The sequence below is a fragment of the Hippopotamus amphibius genome, chromosome 11 (genome assembly GCF_030028045.1).
Source record: "Hippopotamus amphibius kiboko isolate mHipAmp2 chromosome 11, mHipAmp2.hap2, whole genome shotgun sequence".
Lineage (NCBI taxonomy): Eukaryota > Metazoa > Chordata > Mammalia > Artiodactyla > Hippopotamidae > Hippopotamus > Hippopotamus amphibius.
Window position 1 is genome coordinate 25,407,521 of NC_080196.1, and position 19,927 is coordinate 25,427,447.

General features: G+C 37.9%; 1 protein-coding gene across 1 annotated transcript in view; it reads right to left on the reverse strand.

Annotated features, from left to right (window-relative positions):
• Nucleotides 1-19,927, reverse strand: part of TSBP1 (testis expressed basic protein 1) — a 75,506-nt gene that overhangs the window by 30,797 nt on the left and 24,782 nt on the right. The window contains exons 8-15 of the mRNA XM_057698177.1: nt 16,537-16,557; nt 16,223-16,243; nt 15,611-15,631; nt 8,351-8,374; nt 7,687-7,710; nt 7,360-7,383; nt 6,870-6,890; nt 6,245-6,265 (exon numbers count right to left, since the gene is read on the reverse strand). Coding sequence (XP_057554160.1) covers nt 6,245-6,265; nt 6,870-6,890; nt 7,360-7,383; nt 7,687-7,710; nt 8,351-8,374; nt 15,611-15,631; nt 16,223-16,243; nt 16,537-16,557 — 177 coding nt within the window. The remainder of the gene's footprint in view (nt 1-6,244; nt 6,266-6,869; nt 6,891-7,359; nt 7,384-7,686; nt 7,711-8,350; nt 8,375-15,610; nt 15,632-16,222; nt 16,244-16,536; nt 16,558-19,927) is intronic.

Below are 19,927 nucleotides of genomic sequence, written 5' to 3' on the forward strand. Positions count from 1 at the left end.
ATATGTTGATTTCTTCCTTGCTATTTTGTCAGATTTTGCTGTGTATATTTCAGAGGTTACACTAATAAGTACCTATGAGCTCATGACTGTTACATAGTCTTGTTAAAAATTTCATTATTTTTCCTTTTTATTTTGTCTTCTGTTTGATATTTGCACAGTTATATCAGCTTTTGTTTTATTGTTATTTACTTGGCATATTTAAAAATTCCTTCATTTTCAATTTTTTATGTGTCATTTTATTTTAGGTATATTTCTTTTTTTTCTATTTTTTAATTGAAGTATAGTTGATGTACAACATTATATGTTACAGGCGTACAACATAGTGATTCACAATTTTTAAAGGTTATACTCCATTTATAGTTATTATAAAATTTTGGCTATATTCCCTGTGTTATATGATATATTCTTGTAATTTTTTAACTTTATACATAGTAGTTTGTACCTCTCAATCCCCTACCCTTCTCTTGCCCCTCCTCCCCCTTCCTCTCCCTACTGGTAACCAGGTTCTGAAATGTGGGTGTATCTCTTATGTTGATGTTTCTTGGTACACCTAACTTTACAAAATAAGAAAGCATGGAATTGTTAGAAACACAAACACAATACCTGGTAAAAATGTGTTTACCAGAGATGAAAATGAGTATTTAAATTCTAGAGCAGGGGTTATCAAAGTACAGCCAATGGAATAAATCCATTTGAGCCTGCCACATACTTTTTTTTCTATATCTGAGTCTTTTTTTAAATCATATTCATTAATTTGTTTTGTTGTGTTTATTTTGATTCTACATATAAGAGATATCATACAGTATTTATCTTTTTCTGTCTGACTTATTTTACTTAGCATAATTAGGTATATTTCTTGTTAACAGAATTCAGCTGATTTTTCTTATATTTCCTATAGGAAAATAGAAAATTAAGAAAAATCTCTCTTTTCTTATTACATCTGAGAGCTTCTAGCTTTTAATATTGGTTTAACTCATTATTGTATTTATTGTATACCTGGGAAGTGCAATAAAGTGAAATTGCAATAAAATGAAGTATGACTGTATTGTGTTATTTAAACTTTTTTGTCATTTCATTAAAAAATTTTTCTTTTTCTGCTTTTCTCCTCTTCTCTTTTATTCCTTATACTCAACATTTTAGATTTAATATCATGTTTGTTCAATGTATTTTCTTATATATGATTTTTTCTTCTTAACTCCTTTTTGAAAAAGTTTTAACTTTTAACTGAAGTATGTCCCCTCAATAATTCTTTTTTGAGAATCAGTGGTTAGTGAGCTTCTAATTTCTTGAATATATGGAAAATCACTTCATTTTTCCTTACTCATAAGTGATAATCTGACTGGTTGCATCTTACGGATTTACAGTAATTTTCCTTCAGTTCTTTGATAATATTGTTCTGTTGTTTTCTGGCATATTATTATTGCCAGTGCTAATGAGAAGTCTAGTGTTAGCATGATTGCTTGTAGATAATCTGCTTCTTGGTGGTGTTTATGATTTTCTTTTTTTAATCTCTTTTTCAGTTCACTATAGTAAGTCTTGGCTGGCATGCACACCTGTGTGTGTATATGTGTGTGTGTGTGTGGGTGTGTGTGTGTGTGAATTTTAAAGTTATTTAATTCCAGCCCTCAGTAAACCCTTTTGATGTAAGGACTTAAGTATCTTTTCTTCTTGACTATTGTTGATTATTATATCTTAATATATTACCTGGCATTTATTATCTGAATTCTCCCTTATGGCATTCTTATTACACTTGACCTCCTCATTCTATCCAACCATGCCTCTTACTTCTTTTTCATATTTTCAAGCTCTTCATCTCTGTGTACAATTCTGATAGATATCCTCAGTTCTATCTTCCAATTCATTATTTCTAGCTGTGACTAATATGATATTTAACTATTATTTGTATACTATATGTATTATATAATTATAAAATATTGTCTTAATTATCTATTATTTCAATTTCAGTAACTATTTTTTCATTTCTGATTTCAGTTTTGTTCTTTTTTATATCTGCTTATTCTTTCTCTAAACTACCTTTAAAAAATATATATATATATCTTCTTCTTTTATCTTTTTTTTAACATGGGTAGTCTATCTTTTATTCCCATGAGGGAAGCCACAATCTATCAGAGCTCCAGTCTTTGCTGCCCTTGTGGTGTTATCCTAGCTCTACCATATGCTGTATGGCATATGAGCTGCCTTACCATTCCAACTTTTCTTTCTCTCCTTAATCCCCTCAATTAGGCTTTTTTAAAAAAAATAAATTTACCCCCCCCCAAAATAATAAATAACAAAAAATAAAAATAAATAAATTTATTTATTTATTTACTGGCTGTGTTGGATCTTCGTTGCTGCGTGGGCTTTCTCTAGTTGCAGAGAGTGGGGCTACTCTTGATATGCGGGCTTCTCTTTGCGGTGGCTTCTCTTGTTGTGGAGCACAGGCTCTAGGCATGTGGGCTTCAGCAATTGTGGCATGTGGGCTCAATAGTTGTGGCTTGCGGGCTCCTGAGTGCAGGATTGGTAGTTGTGGCACATGGATTTAGTTGCTCCATGGCATTGTGGGATCTTCCTGGACTAGGGCTTGAACCTGTGTGTCCTGTATTGTCAGGTGGATTCTTAACCACTGCGCCACCAGGGAAGCCCCTCAATTAGGCTTTTGTTTCCCCTCTACCCTATTAGGATTACTAATAACCCTCATTTTATAAAGTTCAATGACCAGTTCTCAGTCCAAATTTTTATTTCTTAGCAGTTTTTGATGCAGTTGTTCATATATCCTTTCTATCTTGAAATAGTCTCTTGAGTCCTTTTTCTCCCTGCTCACTCCTCTATTTACTTTGCTAGATTTTTTTCTTCTTTCCAACCTCTAAAATTGGTGTTCCTGAGCACAATCCTTAGTATTCTATCTTTTTTTTAAGCACTCTTTCTTTACATACACCTTTGGTGATCGAATTTAGTCCAGTGATTTTTAAATGCTATCTATATGCTAATTGTTGTCAAGTTCATTCTCTACCTGATCTCTCCCTAAAGCTTTGGACTCAGATATTCAATTACTTGTTGATATGCTGTATATGCTTAGATTGGGAAGAGGATGTCAAATTGCCTACTGAGATAAAAACCTAAGGAAAAAGAGGTTATAACCTCTCATATTTCCCTCCTCACCCAACTGAGGTGAGACAAGCCCTCAGGAAGGACTGCACAACTCAGAAACACAATGGGAAGGGTTGTGTGTTGTGCAATGCAGAGGTGCTGCTCTAAGGATTTAACAAATGATGGTGAAATTAGTTCTATTATCCCAAACATCACCCTTCTCCCAAGCCTACGTAAGCAAATAACTATAAGGGGAATGAGATTTAAGGCAATCTTCAGAGTTGTAATTGACTAAGAATTGGTGTTGTGAGATAGGAAAGTACAGTGATTTCATTCCTGAAAGAAAATGAGAAGGACTTCAAGAGATCTGCTTACAAAGATTGAGGGTGTCTGTGAGAAAAGCTGTGTGGCAACTCATCCTCTGGTTGAATGTCTACAAATCAGTGGATTTGCTGATTTGTTTTGTGCACTTTGAGCATAAGGAAAAGAGAATTGGAGAGAGGGAGCAGTGCACAGTGAGGGGGGTGCATTGGAGAAGCAGGCATCTTCTTCCTTTTTCTTGTGGCAAGGGTGCTTGAGCTTCTTGAAGGTCAAGTGGTCATTGTAGAAGATATCCAGGCTTGAGCTTTTATACCAGTACCTCACTCAAGTTGGTGCCCTACTTGATGAGGGCACCTTATCAATGACAGGCTATGAGGCATACTGTGGGGAGGGAGCTAAGGGGCTCTGGAATAGTCCAGACTGGAGTCAGTACTTCCACATCAGGGACTGTGCAGTCAGTAGTGCCCTCAGGATGGGGCAAACTTCTGCAGATTCCTTCAAAAAACTAAAACATGTACTCTACAAGACATTTGGATGCCTGCCCTAGGTGACACTGAAGGGCAGTCAGTCTCATGTCCTCAGAGAAAAGGACCTGCAAATAACAGAGGAGGGAAATTGTATGTCCCTAAGTAAAATCCATCTTCTTAGCCTCAGCTCATTGGGAACTATAAGCTCAAGGAGAGTGGGCAGGAAGGAAAGGCAGACTGTACTTCTTCCCTGTTCTGAGTCATTGGGCCCAAGACTGGCTGCTAGGAGAATTGGGTGCTTTAAAAGGAGTGTTTTAAATAATTTAAAGCGACTAGAAACTTATGAGTTTTACTGAAGATCCTAAAGGGTAGGGAAGAGATATGTCAGAGAATATGCTTATAGCCTACTACATGCAGACTATTTAATAGACAAGTCATAGATGTCCAAGGCATCTTGAACTTAACATATGCAAAACTGAACTCAAGATTACCTCCTCTAAACTTGTACTTCTTTTCATCTTACCTTGATCAGTAAATAGCCCCACTCTCCCAGTTGCTTAGGCCCCAAATCTAGGAATAATACTTGAGCCTTTTTTCCCTCTTAAGCTTACATTCCACCCAGCAGTGGGCTCTATTGGCTATGCCCTAAACATAAATAGAATCTGAAGACTTCTCCCCACCTCCACTCTGACCCCTCTACTTCTTAACTGTAACTGGTATTTCTACAGTTCTAGTCCTCCTAACTGGTCTTCCTGCTTTTTATCTTGAGACCCCTACTCTTGTTACACCCATTCCAGATAATCCTCCATATAATAGCCAGAATGATCTTTTAAAATTATAAAGTAGAGCTTATGACTCCTTGTTCAAACCTGCCAAAAGACCCTCACTACAACTAGGATAAAATCTGCCATTTTTACCAAGCACTGCAAGACCCCACATACTCTGGCACCTGTCCCTCTGACCTCATCATCTACACTCTGCCTCTTTCTTTTCATTCTAACTAGGCTACACTGTGCACCCCACAGCAAGCCCTTTGTATTTGTTCCTTGTGTCTGGCGCACTCTTCCTTCTCCATATCATCTTCCTCTAGCCTAGTCTGTTACTTATATTTCTTCATGGTATTTATCTACCTGACATCTATTATATGTTTATTTACTATTATGAGTGCAGGGGCTTTGTCTTTTCACTGCTGTATTCTCAGTGCCTAAGATAATACCTGGCCTGGAACAAGCATCCAATATATATTTTAAAAAATGCATTAATATCTTTGAAGATTTTAAGTTTCTTATTTTAATGCTCTGAAGATTGCTGCAGCTATATTTCTCTGGGTTGGAATTCTCCAGTTGGTTGGGGCTTATGAAGTATCACTCACATGATGCTGGATTTCCTCATAAGTTTCATAAGTTTTGGGGATAGTCCCTTATTCCTTGGGAGTTATCTTTGTGGATGTTTTATCCTGTGAATATTCTGTGTTGTGGATCCCTTCTTGTGGGGAGTTTTGTGGTTGCTGTTGCTCTTGCTATCTGGGTACACCATCACCAAACCTGATCTTAACTGTTTTGGCTTGGGATTCCCACACTGCACAGATAGTACACCTGGGTTTTACACCCTAGGCAGAAGTAGGTCCAGACTTGTGCAGGTGGCTCTGTTTTCATGGTTGGGGCAGATGGGTGAAGTTATTTTAGTTTTTCTCCTTGGAAAGGCAGTGTATTTTCTGCTTCCATCTTTATTGAGGGAGGCCCAATTTCAGTTCTCACCGTGTTGGGTCCTGAGGCTTTGGCTGCCATCTTGTAGTAGGTGTTGAAACTCTAGCTCTGTTTTTGAGGCGAAGCTGCTATTCATAATTCCCCATCCCTTCACCTTTCCTGCTGAGGGCTTACCTTTACCCTCTCCTTTCAAGGTACTTCTATTCAGTTTCTGCCCCTTGGAAATCATTCTAATACTCTTCCCTCATTTTTATGCTTAAACTTTGCTTTGTATTTTTACTTAAAAAATTAGCAGCCAAGACCAAACCAGCCAAAAAAGAAGATGGCATATTCCCTAGTTCCTTTGGCATTCCTTTCTTTTTCCTCCCAATCCCTTAGATCTTGGATTTTGGCATCTCTTTCCTGCCCATCCCTGATGCCGCCACTGTAAAGGACATTATTCATTCAATTTAGATTCTGGATTATAATTCTTAGCTGCATGACCACTAATCCCTTTTGCTGACCTCAGGTGGGCCTTGGTCCCTATTCCCAGTTATAGGGCCTGTGCTCCAACATGGGTGTCTGAGGTTTCCAGCCTCATTCTTGGGTTTGGCTAGTTAAAATAGAAACATCTAAGCTCAGAAAAAGTCCCACATGTGACAGACTGAGAAGTAAAAAACTTACTTGAGGTTCTCTGTGAAATCACTAAAACATAAACAAAAAGAAATCCACGTAATTTTTCTTAAATAGGAAAAAACATAGTATTATCTAATTTATTCTGCCTGTATCTGTGAGGGGATAACTTGGGTGGGAATAAGAAGAAAGCATCCCAAATGGCCCTAGAGAGCAATTGCAACGCAAACTTAGGTGTAAGATTAAGCAGTGATGGTGTAATGATGAAGTCGAAGCAGGGTTTCCTTAGAAGCCCTCTTCATTTATTGGACCTGAACAACTTTGGGTATAGTACCAGGTAAAGATCACTGGATCCTTCTGTTTCCTTTGAATAGCAGTGTATTCTTCGAGGGAATGCTCAAAAGTCTTTCTCCATTTAACCATCATTTTGGACTTCTTTTTCTCTCAAAAATTCTGCCTGCCTCTGTTATTTCATAATATTCAGTTTTTTTGTTGACAAATGCCACTTTACTCCTTCTTCTAATCAGTATTTTCTTAAATTATCTATAATGTAGGGGAAGCTGAGTAATAAGGAAGCAGGAAAGCAATGAGAAAGTCAAATCACTTTAAGAGAACAAAGTCCCTCAACTTTGAAGACCAAAGAGAGCCAAAGTAGAGAAACAGCTGTAATACTTACTTATGGGTGCCATGGACAGACCTAAAAAACAAATTAGATATCAGTGGATATTTGTTTGAAAAGAACAAGCTTCCTTCCAAGGACGTATATTTGTATAGGGAGGAAGCTTGTTTGTCCCACAGCTCTTTGTTTAAATTACTGTTCTATAACTATGTATTATTGTTGGGCAAGGATGTGGCCTCAGTTTCTTAGCCCTTACAAAGAGGTCAGTGGAGTTGCTCTAAGAATTAAATGACATAAAGTAATTCAAGCACCCATATAGTTCTTATCACATAGGAGAGGCAAAGTAAATATATGTTTGCAATTAAGTAAATGTAAGTTGACTTCACAGGGAGAGAAGCTGGATGAGCAGAAGGTGAAGGGAATTGAGAGCTACAAGCCTCAGGTTGCTACACAAGAGTTAGAAATGAATAGGCCAGGGAGAGGGCCCTAGGCCTTGTAGGGAACAATAACAACAACAGAAAATAGCTGGGAAACAGACTAAACTTACCTCTGGGCACTGAAGGTGGACAAGCTGAAAGACAGAAAAATATCTTCAAAACTCTTTTCTCTCCCACTATATTTCCTCTGCTTTTTTAGAGAGGTTCTTCTAGGTAGGTCAATATAACAATAGGGAAAATGTTACCTGAAGTCTTTATTTCCTTTTAATGTAAGCCAGGATTTGAACTTTCCAAAAAAACATGAACAACAATGGAATTTTGACCATGGGAAGGTAAGTGGTTAAAGAAGCATGTACCCCATGCCCAGAGATCCCAGCACAGCTGGGGAAAGGAGAGGTTATTGGACCCCACAGTGGAAGAAACATGGAATGACTTACTGAGGGCTTGTGGAGCTGATCCAGCTGGAAAATAGAACAGAGAAAACTGTTATCTTTCCTCCCACTTTTCCCCATTCAATTTGCTTTTCATTTCGTGAAGTCCCTTGTAAAGTCATTTTTCACTGCTGGGATACGTTCTTCTCTGCTCTTTATTTTTTATGTGATTCAGTGGAGTTTGTTTTTTTCCACAAAATCATTAAAAAGCTGAGAGAGTTATTGGCAATGTGAATGTGAGATGTCAAGGAAATAGTAACTTCTAGCCCCTAAAATTCCTATATGGTCAGGGATATTTTCCTCAGGTATCTTGGACTTCAAATGTGGAAAACAGACTGAGTAGGGCAAGAGGTCCAAGTGAAAACTGTTTTAGAAACTTATCCCCTCCTTTCTCTCCCATCAATTTTTCCTTTTCTGCAGATAGTCTCTTGTTGGTCTTTATAACTAAGCAAAACTTTTTCCTCCCCCCTTCATATTTGTGTAAATTAGTAATATCAGAACTTTCCAGTACATCATTAATAACCCAAAAGGATTTTGATAACGAGATAGCAAGAGGTCAAGATGTACCTCAAGCCCTTTGTATCCCAGTATGGCCAGGTAAAGAATTTTGGACCCCATTAGAAATCAATTGAACTCTATGGCAAACAATCAAAGGAACACCCAGACTTACTGATTGCGTGAGGAGTTGATCTCGCTGAAAAACAAGCAGAGATATTTTTTTATTCCTCCCTTCTTATTTACTCTCCTATTCATTTTTTTCTATCAGTAAATTTCCTAGTGATATAACTGCTTGAAAAGTTTTTCCAATCAGAGACATTTGAACTTTCCAGAAAACTTATAATCAGCTGGTGGAATACTGGTTAATGGAGAAGCAAAAGGGGAAAAAAATAGGAGTTTCAAATTCCTGTGCTGGAATTCAATTTCCAGTAGACATTGTTGGACTTTGGTAAGTGCACAGCAGAGAGACAAACAATTTACTATTTGCTTGTACAGATGACCCAGCTGGAAAATAGAAATATTATCTGTATTTTTTTCTCCCATTCATTTTTTCCTTCTGTATGGAAAGTCCCTAACTAACAATCTTTAGAACCATGGAGAAACTTTTTTTCTCTGCTCTTTAATTTTTATGTGACAGCGAACATTCTAGAAACTTATTAATAACAGTGGAATTCTGAGTAATAGAAAAATTAGAGGTCAAGGAAGTAGGAGCTTTAAGCAATTGCAATCCAACATGGATGGATAAATTTTGATTCAGGTAGATCTGTTAGATACTGCTGGAGACAACTGAGTTCTTTCTCGAAGTGAGATATTCAAACTTACAGGATGATCCTGTAGCTGGAAAACAAAGAGAGAAATCAGTGTGGAAAGTCTGATGAAATAAAAACTAGTTTTTCTGCTACTATTTTGAGAAAGAGAGAGTATCAGAAATATCCGTGGAGATAGAATCAACCCCTTGTAGGTGTTGTACTCCGCTGTGGTGGGGGATACAGTTGCCATCATGCCTTGTAGGATTTTGCCTCCTGCTTAGTCTGGGAGGCTGCAGGAAAGGGAGATGATTTATCTCTTCCCTTTTTGCAGTGGCTGGTCAACTGCTTAAAATCTTACAGTGGGGTTGGTAATTTAAACTGTACTGCCTTCACTTTTCCTCTCCCTATTTCTGCTATCTGGCACAAGGTCTCATTCACTCATACAAATATACTCTGTCCATGGCTGACAAGTCACAATAAACTTCAGATAATTTCCTCTATTTAAAAATATAATGTAATACATTTATACATATATATTATATATAAATATATTACATTATATATTTTGGGTTATAAAGGGGGGTATGTATTGCCCTCCATTTATTCTTGGGGTGGGTGCAGCTAGATAGTGGAATAAGCAAGAGACAGGGAAACATAAATTTCTATACCCAGACCCTGTAGGAAGCTGAAGGCAACTATCATATAAGAATAGGCATGGAACTTACTGGTCATTTCTGAAGCTTCAGCTGGTGGAAAAAAGGAAGAAAAAAAAAGGGAGAAATCAGGGTGTGTAGAACCAATAGAACCCAGTTCTCCCATGATGGGCTTAAAAAGGGTAATTGCAGAGAGGATTCAGGAAGCTCTGAAACCTGCCTGTTAGCTCATTGCATTGTCTGGGCTAAAGCACCCACCCCTGTGCTTTGCATCCTCAGGCTTGCATCTCCTGTCTGGGCAGAAGAGTGGCCATCCTTTCCATTCCTTTCACATCTCATAAATAGAAGAAACACTTCTAGAGGTTCATAAGCTCTTAAGCTTGTACTTCTGTGTACTTTTGCCATTCTTATTTTCACTAGTCTTTTTCCTACCTACCTTTTTAATTGATTTGAAAAGTTGTCTTCCCACTGCTTTTCTTTACTAGTCCCATTTGGAGCACTTATTTTTATTAATTAAAAAAATTAATCGGTGCACTTTGTATTTTCTCCAAATCACCTGTAATCTAGGGGAAAGCTAGGAAGGAATAAATGTAGCAAAATAATTCACTGATACATTACTATACATTTAAAATTGTTAACACATAGGGCAGAGGGAGTTAAGCAGGGAAGAAAAGAAGGGAAGGGAACTGATGTACCCATATAGATTCTCTGGCACATGGTGACTATTAGGGGACTTTGGGACCAGATGGAACCCTTCCTTCAGCCACAATGAGATCCTCTGAGGTGAACTGATTTATGATTTTTTCTGTTATAAGAATTATGAGAACTTTCAAGGCTGTAAGTCTTGGTGATAATCAAAAGTACTGAAAAAGAGAGCCTTGATTTAGGGGAATAGTCAATAAATGATGGCTTGTATTCATCCACAACAAGAAATGTATTTAGAACCAGCATTTAGGGCAGGCAACATCCAGTTTCAGTGGTCATAGTATGATTATGTGGGAGACTGCTTGCAATCTCCACATTTTGATTTCTTTTTTTCCAAGATATCTTAGAGGACTATAGACTCCACAGGACCAGAGATAAACCACATCTTTCTCTCTCTTATTCACGATTTTATCCCAGAGCTCCACTCAGTTTCTGATATGTGGTAGGAACTCAGCTAGTTGAAGGAATGTCTGAGTGCCCCTGACTTGCCTTCTGATAATTTCCTCCTATTTGGCTTAAACTTTGGGATGCTATTACTAAATTTCCAGACTCAGAATTTTCTATTACATGGGGTAAATTTTGACACTCTAGATTTTGACACTAGGTTTTGACATTGGCTTTGCCCTCACTAGTCGCAATATGAACTTACCTTCCACTTTCTTCTGCTTGTCAGTTCCCATAATTGCAGCCCAACTACTGTCATATCCTGTTCCCTGAAGCTCTATGGGGTGTGTGTGTGTGTGTGTGTGTGTGTGTGTGTGTCTGTTGAGGGGTGTTTGGGGTGAGAGGGCAGGATGGGACTGAGGAAAGAGAAAGGCCTTGGGACAAAAGACTGGGGAACTCAGGATAGACTAGATCCTGAGCAGTATTCCCTGGTAGACTTCCCCCAGAAAACTGGAAGGGACCTGGGAAGACCTCAGTCTATTTAAATTAGATTGTCTTTTCACTCTTTTACATTTATTTAAAAAATTTGCCTTCCTTTTCTCATTTTCTCTACATTGTCTCCATTATCTTTAAGTAAGCCCTTTATAAACTACAAGGTACTTCAGGACTGGAAAGTCATCCTTATTACTCCTTTTCTGTTACATTAGGAAATTTTATATTGTTATAGAAGCCATTATGGTCATTACTGAGGGAATTTTCTTGCTCTTTTTCTATAAAAAATAACCCTGGAAAATTCTCAGCAGATAGAAACTGGGAAGCATGAAAACATGTCTAAAACCACCATCCTTATGGCAATAGATACATTTAGGACAGGAAACAGACCCTATAGACAGTGTAGACAATCAAAGAACATCAGAGGAAAGAAACAGATAAGGGACTTACCTCTGGGTCCAGTATATTGTACTAAAAATAGAAACAAACATAAATTATTGTGGTTGTTGAATGTGAAAAACACATGTACCATTGATGTTTTCCAAAGAAGAACAGTGAAAATGGTTTCCCAGGAATTACTAAATCCCAGTTTTCAGGATTAAATATATTTTGCTGCACTGCTGCTGGACTATAGCCTCTCCATAAGAATTGGATCTTCCTCTAGGAGAGTTGTAATCCTACTTTAGTTGGAAAGATAACCACTTCATTGTTGCCTTACACTATATGTGTTTAAGGTAAAATCTTTTTTTTTTTTTTTTTTTTTTTTTTTTTGGCACACGGGCTTAGTTGCTCCGCGGCATGTGGGATCTTCCTGGAGCTGGGATCGAACCCGTGACCTCTGCATTGGCAGGCAGATTCTTAACCACTGCGCCACCTAGGAAGCCCAAATCTTTTTTTTTTTTAAATAAATTTATTTATTTATTTATTTTATTGGCTGTGTTGGGTCTTTTTTGCTGTGTGCGGGCTTTCTTTTTAGTTGTGGTGAGTGGGGACTGCTCCTCGTTGTGGTGCGCGGGCTCCTCATTGCCGTGGCTTCTCTTGTTGTGGAGCACGGGGCTCTAGGCGTGTGGGCTTCAGTAGTGGCAGCATGTGGGCTCAGTAGTTGTGGCTCAAGGGCTCTAAAGCGCAGGCTCAATAGTTGTGACACAGGGTCTTAGTTTCTCTGCAGCATGTGGCATCTTCCTGGAGCAGGGATCGAACCGTGTCCCCTGCATTGGCAGGCGGATTCTCAACCACTGCGCCACCTAGGAAGCCCTAAGGTAAAATCTTAATTGTATTCTTTTTCCTCCACTTTCCCTCATCTTTTTTTCCTTCACATCGTTTTTGTATCACTCTCTCAGCCATCTTTTGTCTTCTTGCTCATTTCTTACATCCTACCCCAGATTCTCTCTATTGCATCTTTGCTTTGAAATGGTCTTCTAAAGATTATTGGCAAAGCACTATTATCACTATTAGAATTATCACTATTATGAACTTGGGAGATATATGAGTTGATATGTATATATACATATCATACATACGAGGGTGAGTCAAAAATTATCCACACTCTGGCTGTATAATTTATAGAAGTTTTAATACAACTGGAGTGCAGATAATTTTTAACTCATCCTTGTACATACATACATACATACATACAGGCAACTTACCAATAAGTCCTGGAGTTTGCACTAAAAAGAAATCCAAATTGGCATATTAGTATGGGTGCTCAGTTGAAGAATACATTTTTTAATGAATTTTATCTAAGGATGGGACTTTGGGAGGTAGAGTAGGGGAGAGGAAGTGATATCAGTAATGAGAACATCAGGGAGCTATGTTAACTACAGAGCAAAAGGGAAATTAAAGGTACTGCAATATTTCAGCCTGAGGTGAGGGTTTCTCTAGGATCCCTGACAACCTAGGAGACATTAAAGAAAAGTGAAACTTTATGCTTTTCTTTCCTATCAGTAACAGTAGATGATACTACTTTTTCAAGGGAGCATCCTGTACTAAAGTATTTCTGACCAACTAATATATTCTAGGGATAGGCATTAGGGTAGTAGGGTAAGGACCCTGTCTTCTCACAGCTTCCAGTTTATTGAGGGCTGACAGGTAGTCAAATACTGCTTTGATTAGCTTTAGTGTCTGTGGGCAAATGGTCAACAAAGCCTTCAGTTTTTAATGAGAATTTGGCCTTCAGCTGATTTTCTAGCTCTGATCTTTTCATCACCTGATAAAGACTGTAAATCTGCCATGTTACTTGGCATCATCATTTTTACATAAGGATGATCCTTGAACAGTAAACTGTATCTGAACTGGGAGAACTATAAATACCTATTAAAAAGCCATAGCTTTGGACTTCCTTGAGTGTAGTGACCATGTATCTGGGCATTTCCTTATGGGATTCCTTTAGGGTATGTGTCTGGTGTTCTTAAAGGAGATTTTGGCTCCTAGGGTTTCTAAGTTAGGGTGGCTCCTGTACTCAGCCTATGGGAGGCCAAAGGGAATAGTTCCTGTGTGGGTCTATAGACATCTGCACAGACCTCTGTCAGGGCTTCTCCCACAGAAGAGGGATGGCTGATGCTGCCTTGCTAGCAAGCTGTGCTTCCTGCCTTACGTCCTACCGGTGCCAGGTGAGAGCTATGATAATCTTGAGTCTTCATGGTTAATCGAATCTAAAAAGACCCGCCCCCCCCACCGCCAACCAGTGGGCACTACAGTATCTCTCCTCTCCACAGCCCCTCCCTTCATGGCACTCATGACAGGAAATATCCTGGTTCTGACCCATAAGCCCCAAACCTGTAACTTTGATATTTTTCTGTGTAAAAAGCTAGAAAGTGGCTTACCAGTTCTGAATATCCTGGGCTAAGAGCTGTAGACAAGCTAGAAATTTAGGTATTTTTCAAAAGTAATTTAATATTTGCTTTGGCTGATGTATAAAAAGTGCCCTTGATCTTGGAGTAGAACTCCTAGGGCATCTGTCCTCCTGGTATAAGCCACTAAATCCGTGGACAGATGATCATTTCAAATTTTATTTGTTTCTTTTTAGTTTTCCTATATATTTTCTTCCCCTTTTTCCATGTTCAATTTGTGACTCCTTGTATCCTTCTTTTCCTTCTCATTATAAGCTTTATTTATATTCATTTATACTTCTTTTTTCTCTAATCTGCCAACTTAATAATCTTTCTTCCTCCACTTTTCTTCCTTTCTTTTCCGCTTGAGTTTTCTCTTTTTAACTTGTATTTTCATTCTCTCTCTTTTACTATTTGTATTGCATTCTCTTATTTCCTCTCCTCATGGGCCTTTTTGTCCCCTGAATCCAACATTGGAAAATCATTTTATTCTTTGATAACAACCCACTTTAACACCCAATATGGTAGTGGAAGAAGTCAACTAAAAGTCAGCAAAACTTCAGTCCTAACTTCATTATTAACTAACTACTTCTCTTATTTTTTTTTCACAAAATGACTCCTGAGCCTCACTTTCCTCATCTCTAAAGATGGGTATTGGAACTACCCTGGCAGTCCAGTGGTTAAGACTCTGTGCTTCTACTGCAGGGGGCATGGGTTTGATCCCTGGTTGGGACACTAGGATCCCACGAGCAGCATGGCAAAAATAAATAAATAAATAAATAAATAAATAAATAAATAGGTGTAATATCTGCTTTGTCCACCACTATTGGAATGTTGTATAGATCCAACAACATAATGCGTGTGAAATTTAGAAAACCTGTAGAGAATTATTGGAATCATTCAAAGAATGTGACTAGATACAAATACAGGACTCATATTCGTTTTGTCAGATGAATATAGAGGTATCTCAAATCACATTTCTTTAGTTTTATAATTTAAAAAAATTCTCAAGTTTTGCTAGGAATACTATAATCCAGTGTGTGAAGCTGTGACTACTTGCTCTTAGTTTATAAGCATATAATTATGGACAATTATACCTTGGAGCCTAACCATTATTTATAATATTTCTGTAGAAAAATGCAACAGGGCAAGTTGCTAAAAGTTGGTGAAGATAGAACCTAACTATCCTGGAGAGAACTTTTCAGAGTAATTAGAAATGAAAGGACACTTAAAATATGCATTTTTTTTTTTTTTTTACAAAATGAAGATAATCTAGTGAAAAATTATTTGCACAGAAACAAGAAGTTTAGATGCTGTGTTCTAAATTTTTATTACATTTTGGTTCTAAAGAGCTAGATTATATACTTAAGTGGGAAGAGCTCAGAAAGGGGCATCCCTAGGGGAGTATTTTTTTTACTTTGTATTTCAGCTTCATAGTTAATATCTTTTTACTGCAAAACCTGGGTGAATCCAACCTTTAGGAATTCTGGGTGGGATAATGAGGCAGCAGAAACACGATCCTGGAGTCTGTGGACACGAATCATTGAAATAAAAATAGACTGATGTTTTAAGCATTGTAAAGGACAAAAAGGCATTGTAATTTTAGAATTGGGTGACTTACCAATGGTCTTTTGAGAGAGCTCTAAAAAAATAAATAAGAAAAATATCTGTAGGTGGTTTCAGGTTCTGGTTTGCTTTTCCTAGTAAAAATCTCTACCACTAAACTTGAAGTCAGCTGCAGTTGGGTAGTGGGAATGCTGAATTTCTTGCTGGGATGTTAAGGTTATCTAATACATATAAGGGCTATCTAATGGATCCACTGAGAGGGTAAGTAGCAAAGATACTAAGTAGAGATTGCCCTGTTGGTCCACTAAAACCTCTGCAGAGGATTGGAAAAATCTTTCTCCATTTAAATTTAATTTTCTTCCTTTCTCCCATTATTTCACTTCTTTCCATTTCACTCTGGTTTTAAAAGTTCTTTGCGTGATGTTGACAAGGCACTGGAAACCTTCTATAAGTGTTTGTCCTCTACTTTATAGTTTGTGTTTAGCAGTGGAGTGTACACTCACAGATCACTAATGACTTGCAGAAATGCTAGGTAGAAGAAAACTGAAAGGTCAAGAAAATGTGGACCCCAAACTGCTGAAATCCCAACATGGAATCCAGGGAAGGATCCTTAATATACTACAGGAAATTAAAATGCTCTACAGTAGAGAATAGACAGCAAACTTACTGATAGGTCCTGTAGCTCCAGCTGAGAAACAGAGAGAGAGAGAGAGAGAGAGAGAGAGAGATTATGCTTTAGCACTGTGAAGGAAACACCCATTCTTTCTTCAACACCTACTCTATAGGGAGTGTCATAAATGAAAACCCTAGGGAGATCAAGGGTTGCTTGTATGGCAATCCTTGGACAGGCGCCCTGTTGCACAATATAGGAGACCTACAGGAATGGAGGCCTCCCTTTGTTTTCAGTAATGATTGAAACTCTTTAGAGGATTTGGAAAGACATCAAAGGAACCAGAATAGATAAACAAATTCAATACTTACGAATAGGTGCTGTGAATTGTACTGAAATACAAAGAGGAGGAAAATCAGTGTGGTTTGATATTAACTGAATTCTTATGCCACCAGTATTCTTTTTAGAGAACCTGTGAAGCAACTCAACTAGAGGGAGAACTATTTCTGCAGGTCTGTAGATAATTGTAACATGGAAGACCCATAACCCACCCATAGATCAAGTCAGTCAGCATTCATCTTAACTGAAAAATCTATGGCAAAGGAGAACATATGGAACCTAGGCTGAAGGTTCCTAGCTCTTCTCCTTCACCCCCATCCCTCCTCTGTTTTCCTCTTTCCTCTGTCTACCCTTCAGCTGTCTCAAAGGATTGAAACTCTTTAGGAATAGGTAGATGTCAGTTCCTTTATCTTTATCTTTTTTCATCACCACCTCTTCCTTTGTCTTGATTATGCTTATTCTTTTGCCGTCTAGAACTGTTTTTCTTGTAGTTCTTCCCTCAATTAAGGAAAAGCCCATAAGTAGCTGTTTTGATTATTTTTATCATAACTTAGAGAATTTTTTCCTGGTCATTATCTTAAATATGAATTATTTGGCTTTCCTTTGTCTTAAACTCAGTGACAATTCAGGGCATTTATTTCTGGTGGCTTGGGCATCAGGAGGAGTCAGGAGATTCAAATGCAATCAAGAAGCATGATTGGCAAAGCCTGGAGGTGTAGAAATGGAAACAGCCAGGGTGAGGAGGGGGTCCCCTATCCCACAGAAGACCAAAGAGCGTCAGAATTAGGAAACAGAAAAGGAACTCACTTATTGGTCCGATAGCTCCAGCTAATATATGGGAAAAATAAGAGAGAACTAATTAGAATGGTTCTTTGGAGTAAGAAAATACAGTTTGCATTGAAATTATTTCTGGGGAAACATCAGAAATATAGACACCAGGACTAAAATTTCCACCTCATTGGGAAAGCAGATAAAGTGTATTCTTCATTCTCCATCTTGGAGGACTCCAGTGCTACTGGGATCTGACAGCTGGAGCTGTAGGAATGCAATGGTCAGTGTTCCTTCCCCAATGGGTATCCTGTTTGTAACTCGCTAGATTACACAGGCCATTGCCTTTCTTCCAACTGCGCTAATATGAACTTGTTTAGCTAGAATCCATAGCCTCATCTTCTGAAGGAGGCAGTGGGAATAATTTCTATCTCTTGTAAGTGACCTTGGCTCCCTTATTCAATAGAATAACTTGGCCTGCAATATCTTAGTATCTAAGAGGGAATAGAAACTTCTAGATAGACTCAAGGAATAGAAACTTCTACATAGACTCAACCATTCTTAGATATAGTTAGTGGGTAAAGGGATTGAGGCACTAGATACACACGCTTAGCAATAACAGCCTTCTCTTTCTTTACACACACACTCATACCCCTCTATACCTCTTAGACTACATGTGCTTTTGTGACACCTCTCCAGTATTTACCCTTGAAGTTTGACTTTTGATTATTTTAATCATGTTTCATGTGTATAAATGCTCCAGGAGGAGTAGACACAAGGTATGATTTGCCATGAGCCCTAACCCTCAAATTGTTCTTCCTCCTCCTCCCTTCAGGGTTGTCCCTGTCCCAGGAGATCAAGCTCTGGACATCCTCAGGATTGATAGATAGAGATGTGTTAGGAAATGAATTAAACCACAGTGAGTTTCATCTTTCTTGTTATTGGCTTTAAGGCTACACTCTTTGTGGAGAATCTTTAGGGATAGAGGAGCTAGTTAAACTTAGATTAAGTACACTCAGCTTTTTGTTTCCTTTCTAAATCCAAAGGGATTGAAACTCTGTAAAGCAATAGTTCTAAACTTTACTGTGTGAACAGATCACTTGGGGATCTTGATAGCATGCAAATTCTGATTTAGTAACTCTGGGGATGGGTGTTAGGCTGAGATTCTGCGTTTCTCACAAACTCCAAGGTGATGCCAATGTAGGTTCTTGGATCCACTTTACGTACCAAAGCCATAAAGGACTGATAAAATCTCAGAGCATTTGTATGTCACTGTTTCCATTTACCTTTTTATTTTTTCTTTTCTAAATCATTTGTCTCTCACCCATCCCACACTCTTTAGTCCCTCCCAGTGTTTCTGCCAGAAATGTTTGTGGTCATGTCATTTAAAATGCTATCTAGACACTTCTTCCAGATTTAATCCTTGTTAATATCAGGGCATGTAAATTCCACACAACCGTCAATGATATCCTGGGGATCATAGGTCAGTGAGTTGGGAATCACCACTCTCCTCCTCTGAATGTTACTGAATGTTTCTAGAAAGGGACCTTCCTATCTTTCTCTCTAACACTTCCCTCTTTGCCTTTGAATCTCAAGGTTTTGATAAAATTAAAAGTGATGGTATCTCCTCACAGAGTAGCCAGCTTGTTAAAATAATATTAAAGAATAAAAAAAGAGAAAAGAACTGACAATTTGTGCAGGAGAAATTAAAAACATCCAGGGATAGGAGTGTCTTACATATTCTAACAGTGTAGTGATGCAAAGCACAGGAGTATTAAACCACAGAAAAAGAACTTACTTATGGGTCCTATAGTGCCAGCTAAAAGTTTGGAGAGACCATGACTGAAGAATGTATGTTTCATGGAGTTTCAGATCAAGCATTCACTACATATTAGATTTACATGGAAGGCAGTGAGAAGGTAAGTCTGCATTTCCCCCCTTTTTTCTTAGGAGACCAATAAGATCATACTCCCCACAATTATTTTTCTTGTTATCAATTTTTACAATCTTCTTGCTGTCAGATCCTTCTAAAACTTTGTTTGTTTTTGACAAATGACTCCATCAAACCCCAGGATTTTTATTTTACTTTTTGGTTAATTACTTTTTTTATTAGCAGAGTTTCTACTTCGCAAAATAAGAAAATCTTGTTACTTAGGGGGATCCTGAAACCAGCCTCAATTCCTTACATTGGTAAAGGATAGCAGTAAAATAATGAGTACTTGTTTTCCTTTCCTCCATCTTTATGTGTCTCCTTAACACCCTACCCCAGCTCCCCACAGTAGGCATTTTGTACAAGATGGAAAAGAACTGAGTTGAGAAATAAGGGAAACTTACATAAAGGTTCTTGAATTGCTTTTAAGCCTTTTGTATCACCTATAATGAAAATTGATAATAACTTTAAGAAATAAATGTTGTTTAACCCAAAAGAGAAGAAAGAAAAAGAAAAAGAAAACTGACAATTTTAATCTCATTTAGATTTAGACTTTCAGAGGGCATGGATTATAGGCAATCCCAGTCCCTCGTTCCTAGGTGTGAGGTACAAATACACTTGAGGTTAAAGACCCAAGACTAGATAGTCCTAGCTTTGCTACTCTCTAGCTCTATGACCGAGTAAGTCTCTAAACCTTTGAAACATTAATTTTCTAAACTTTAAAA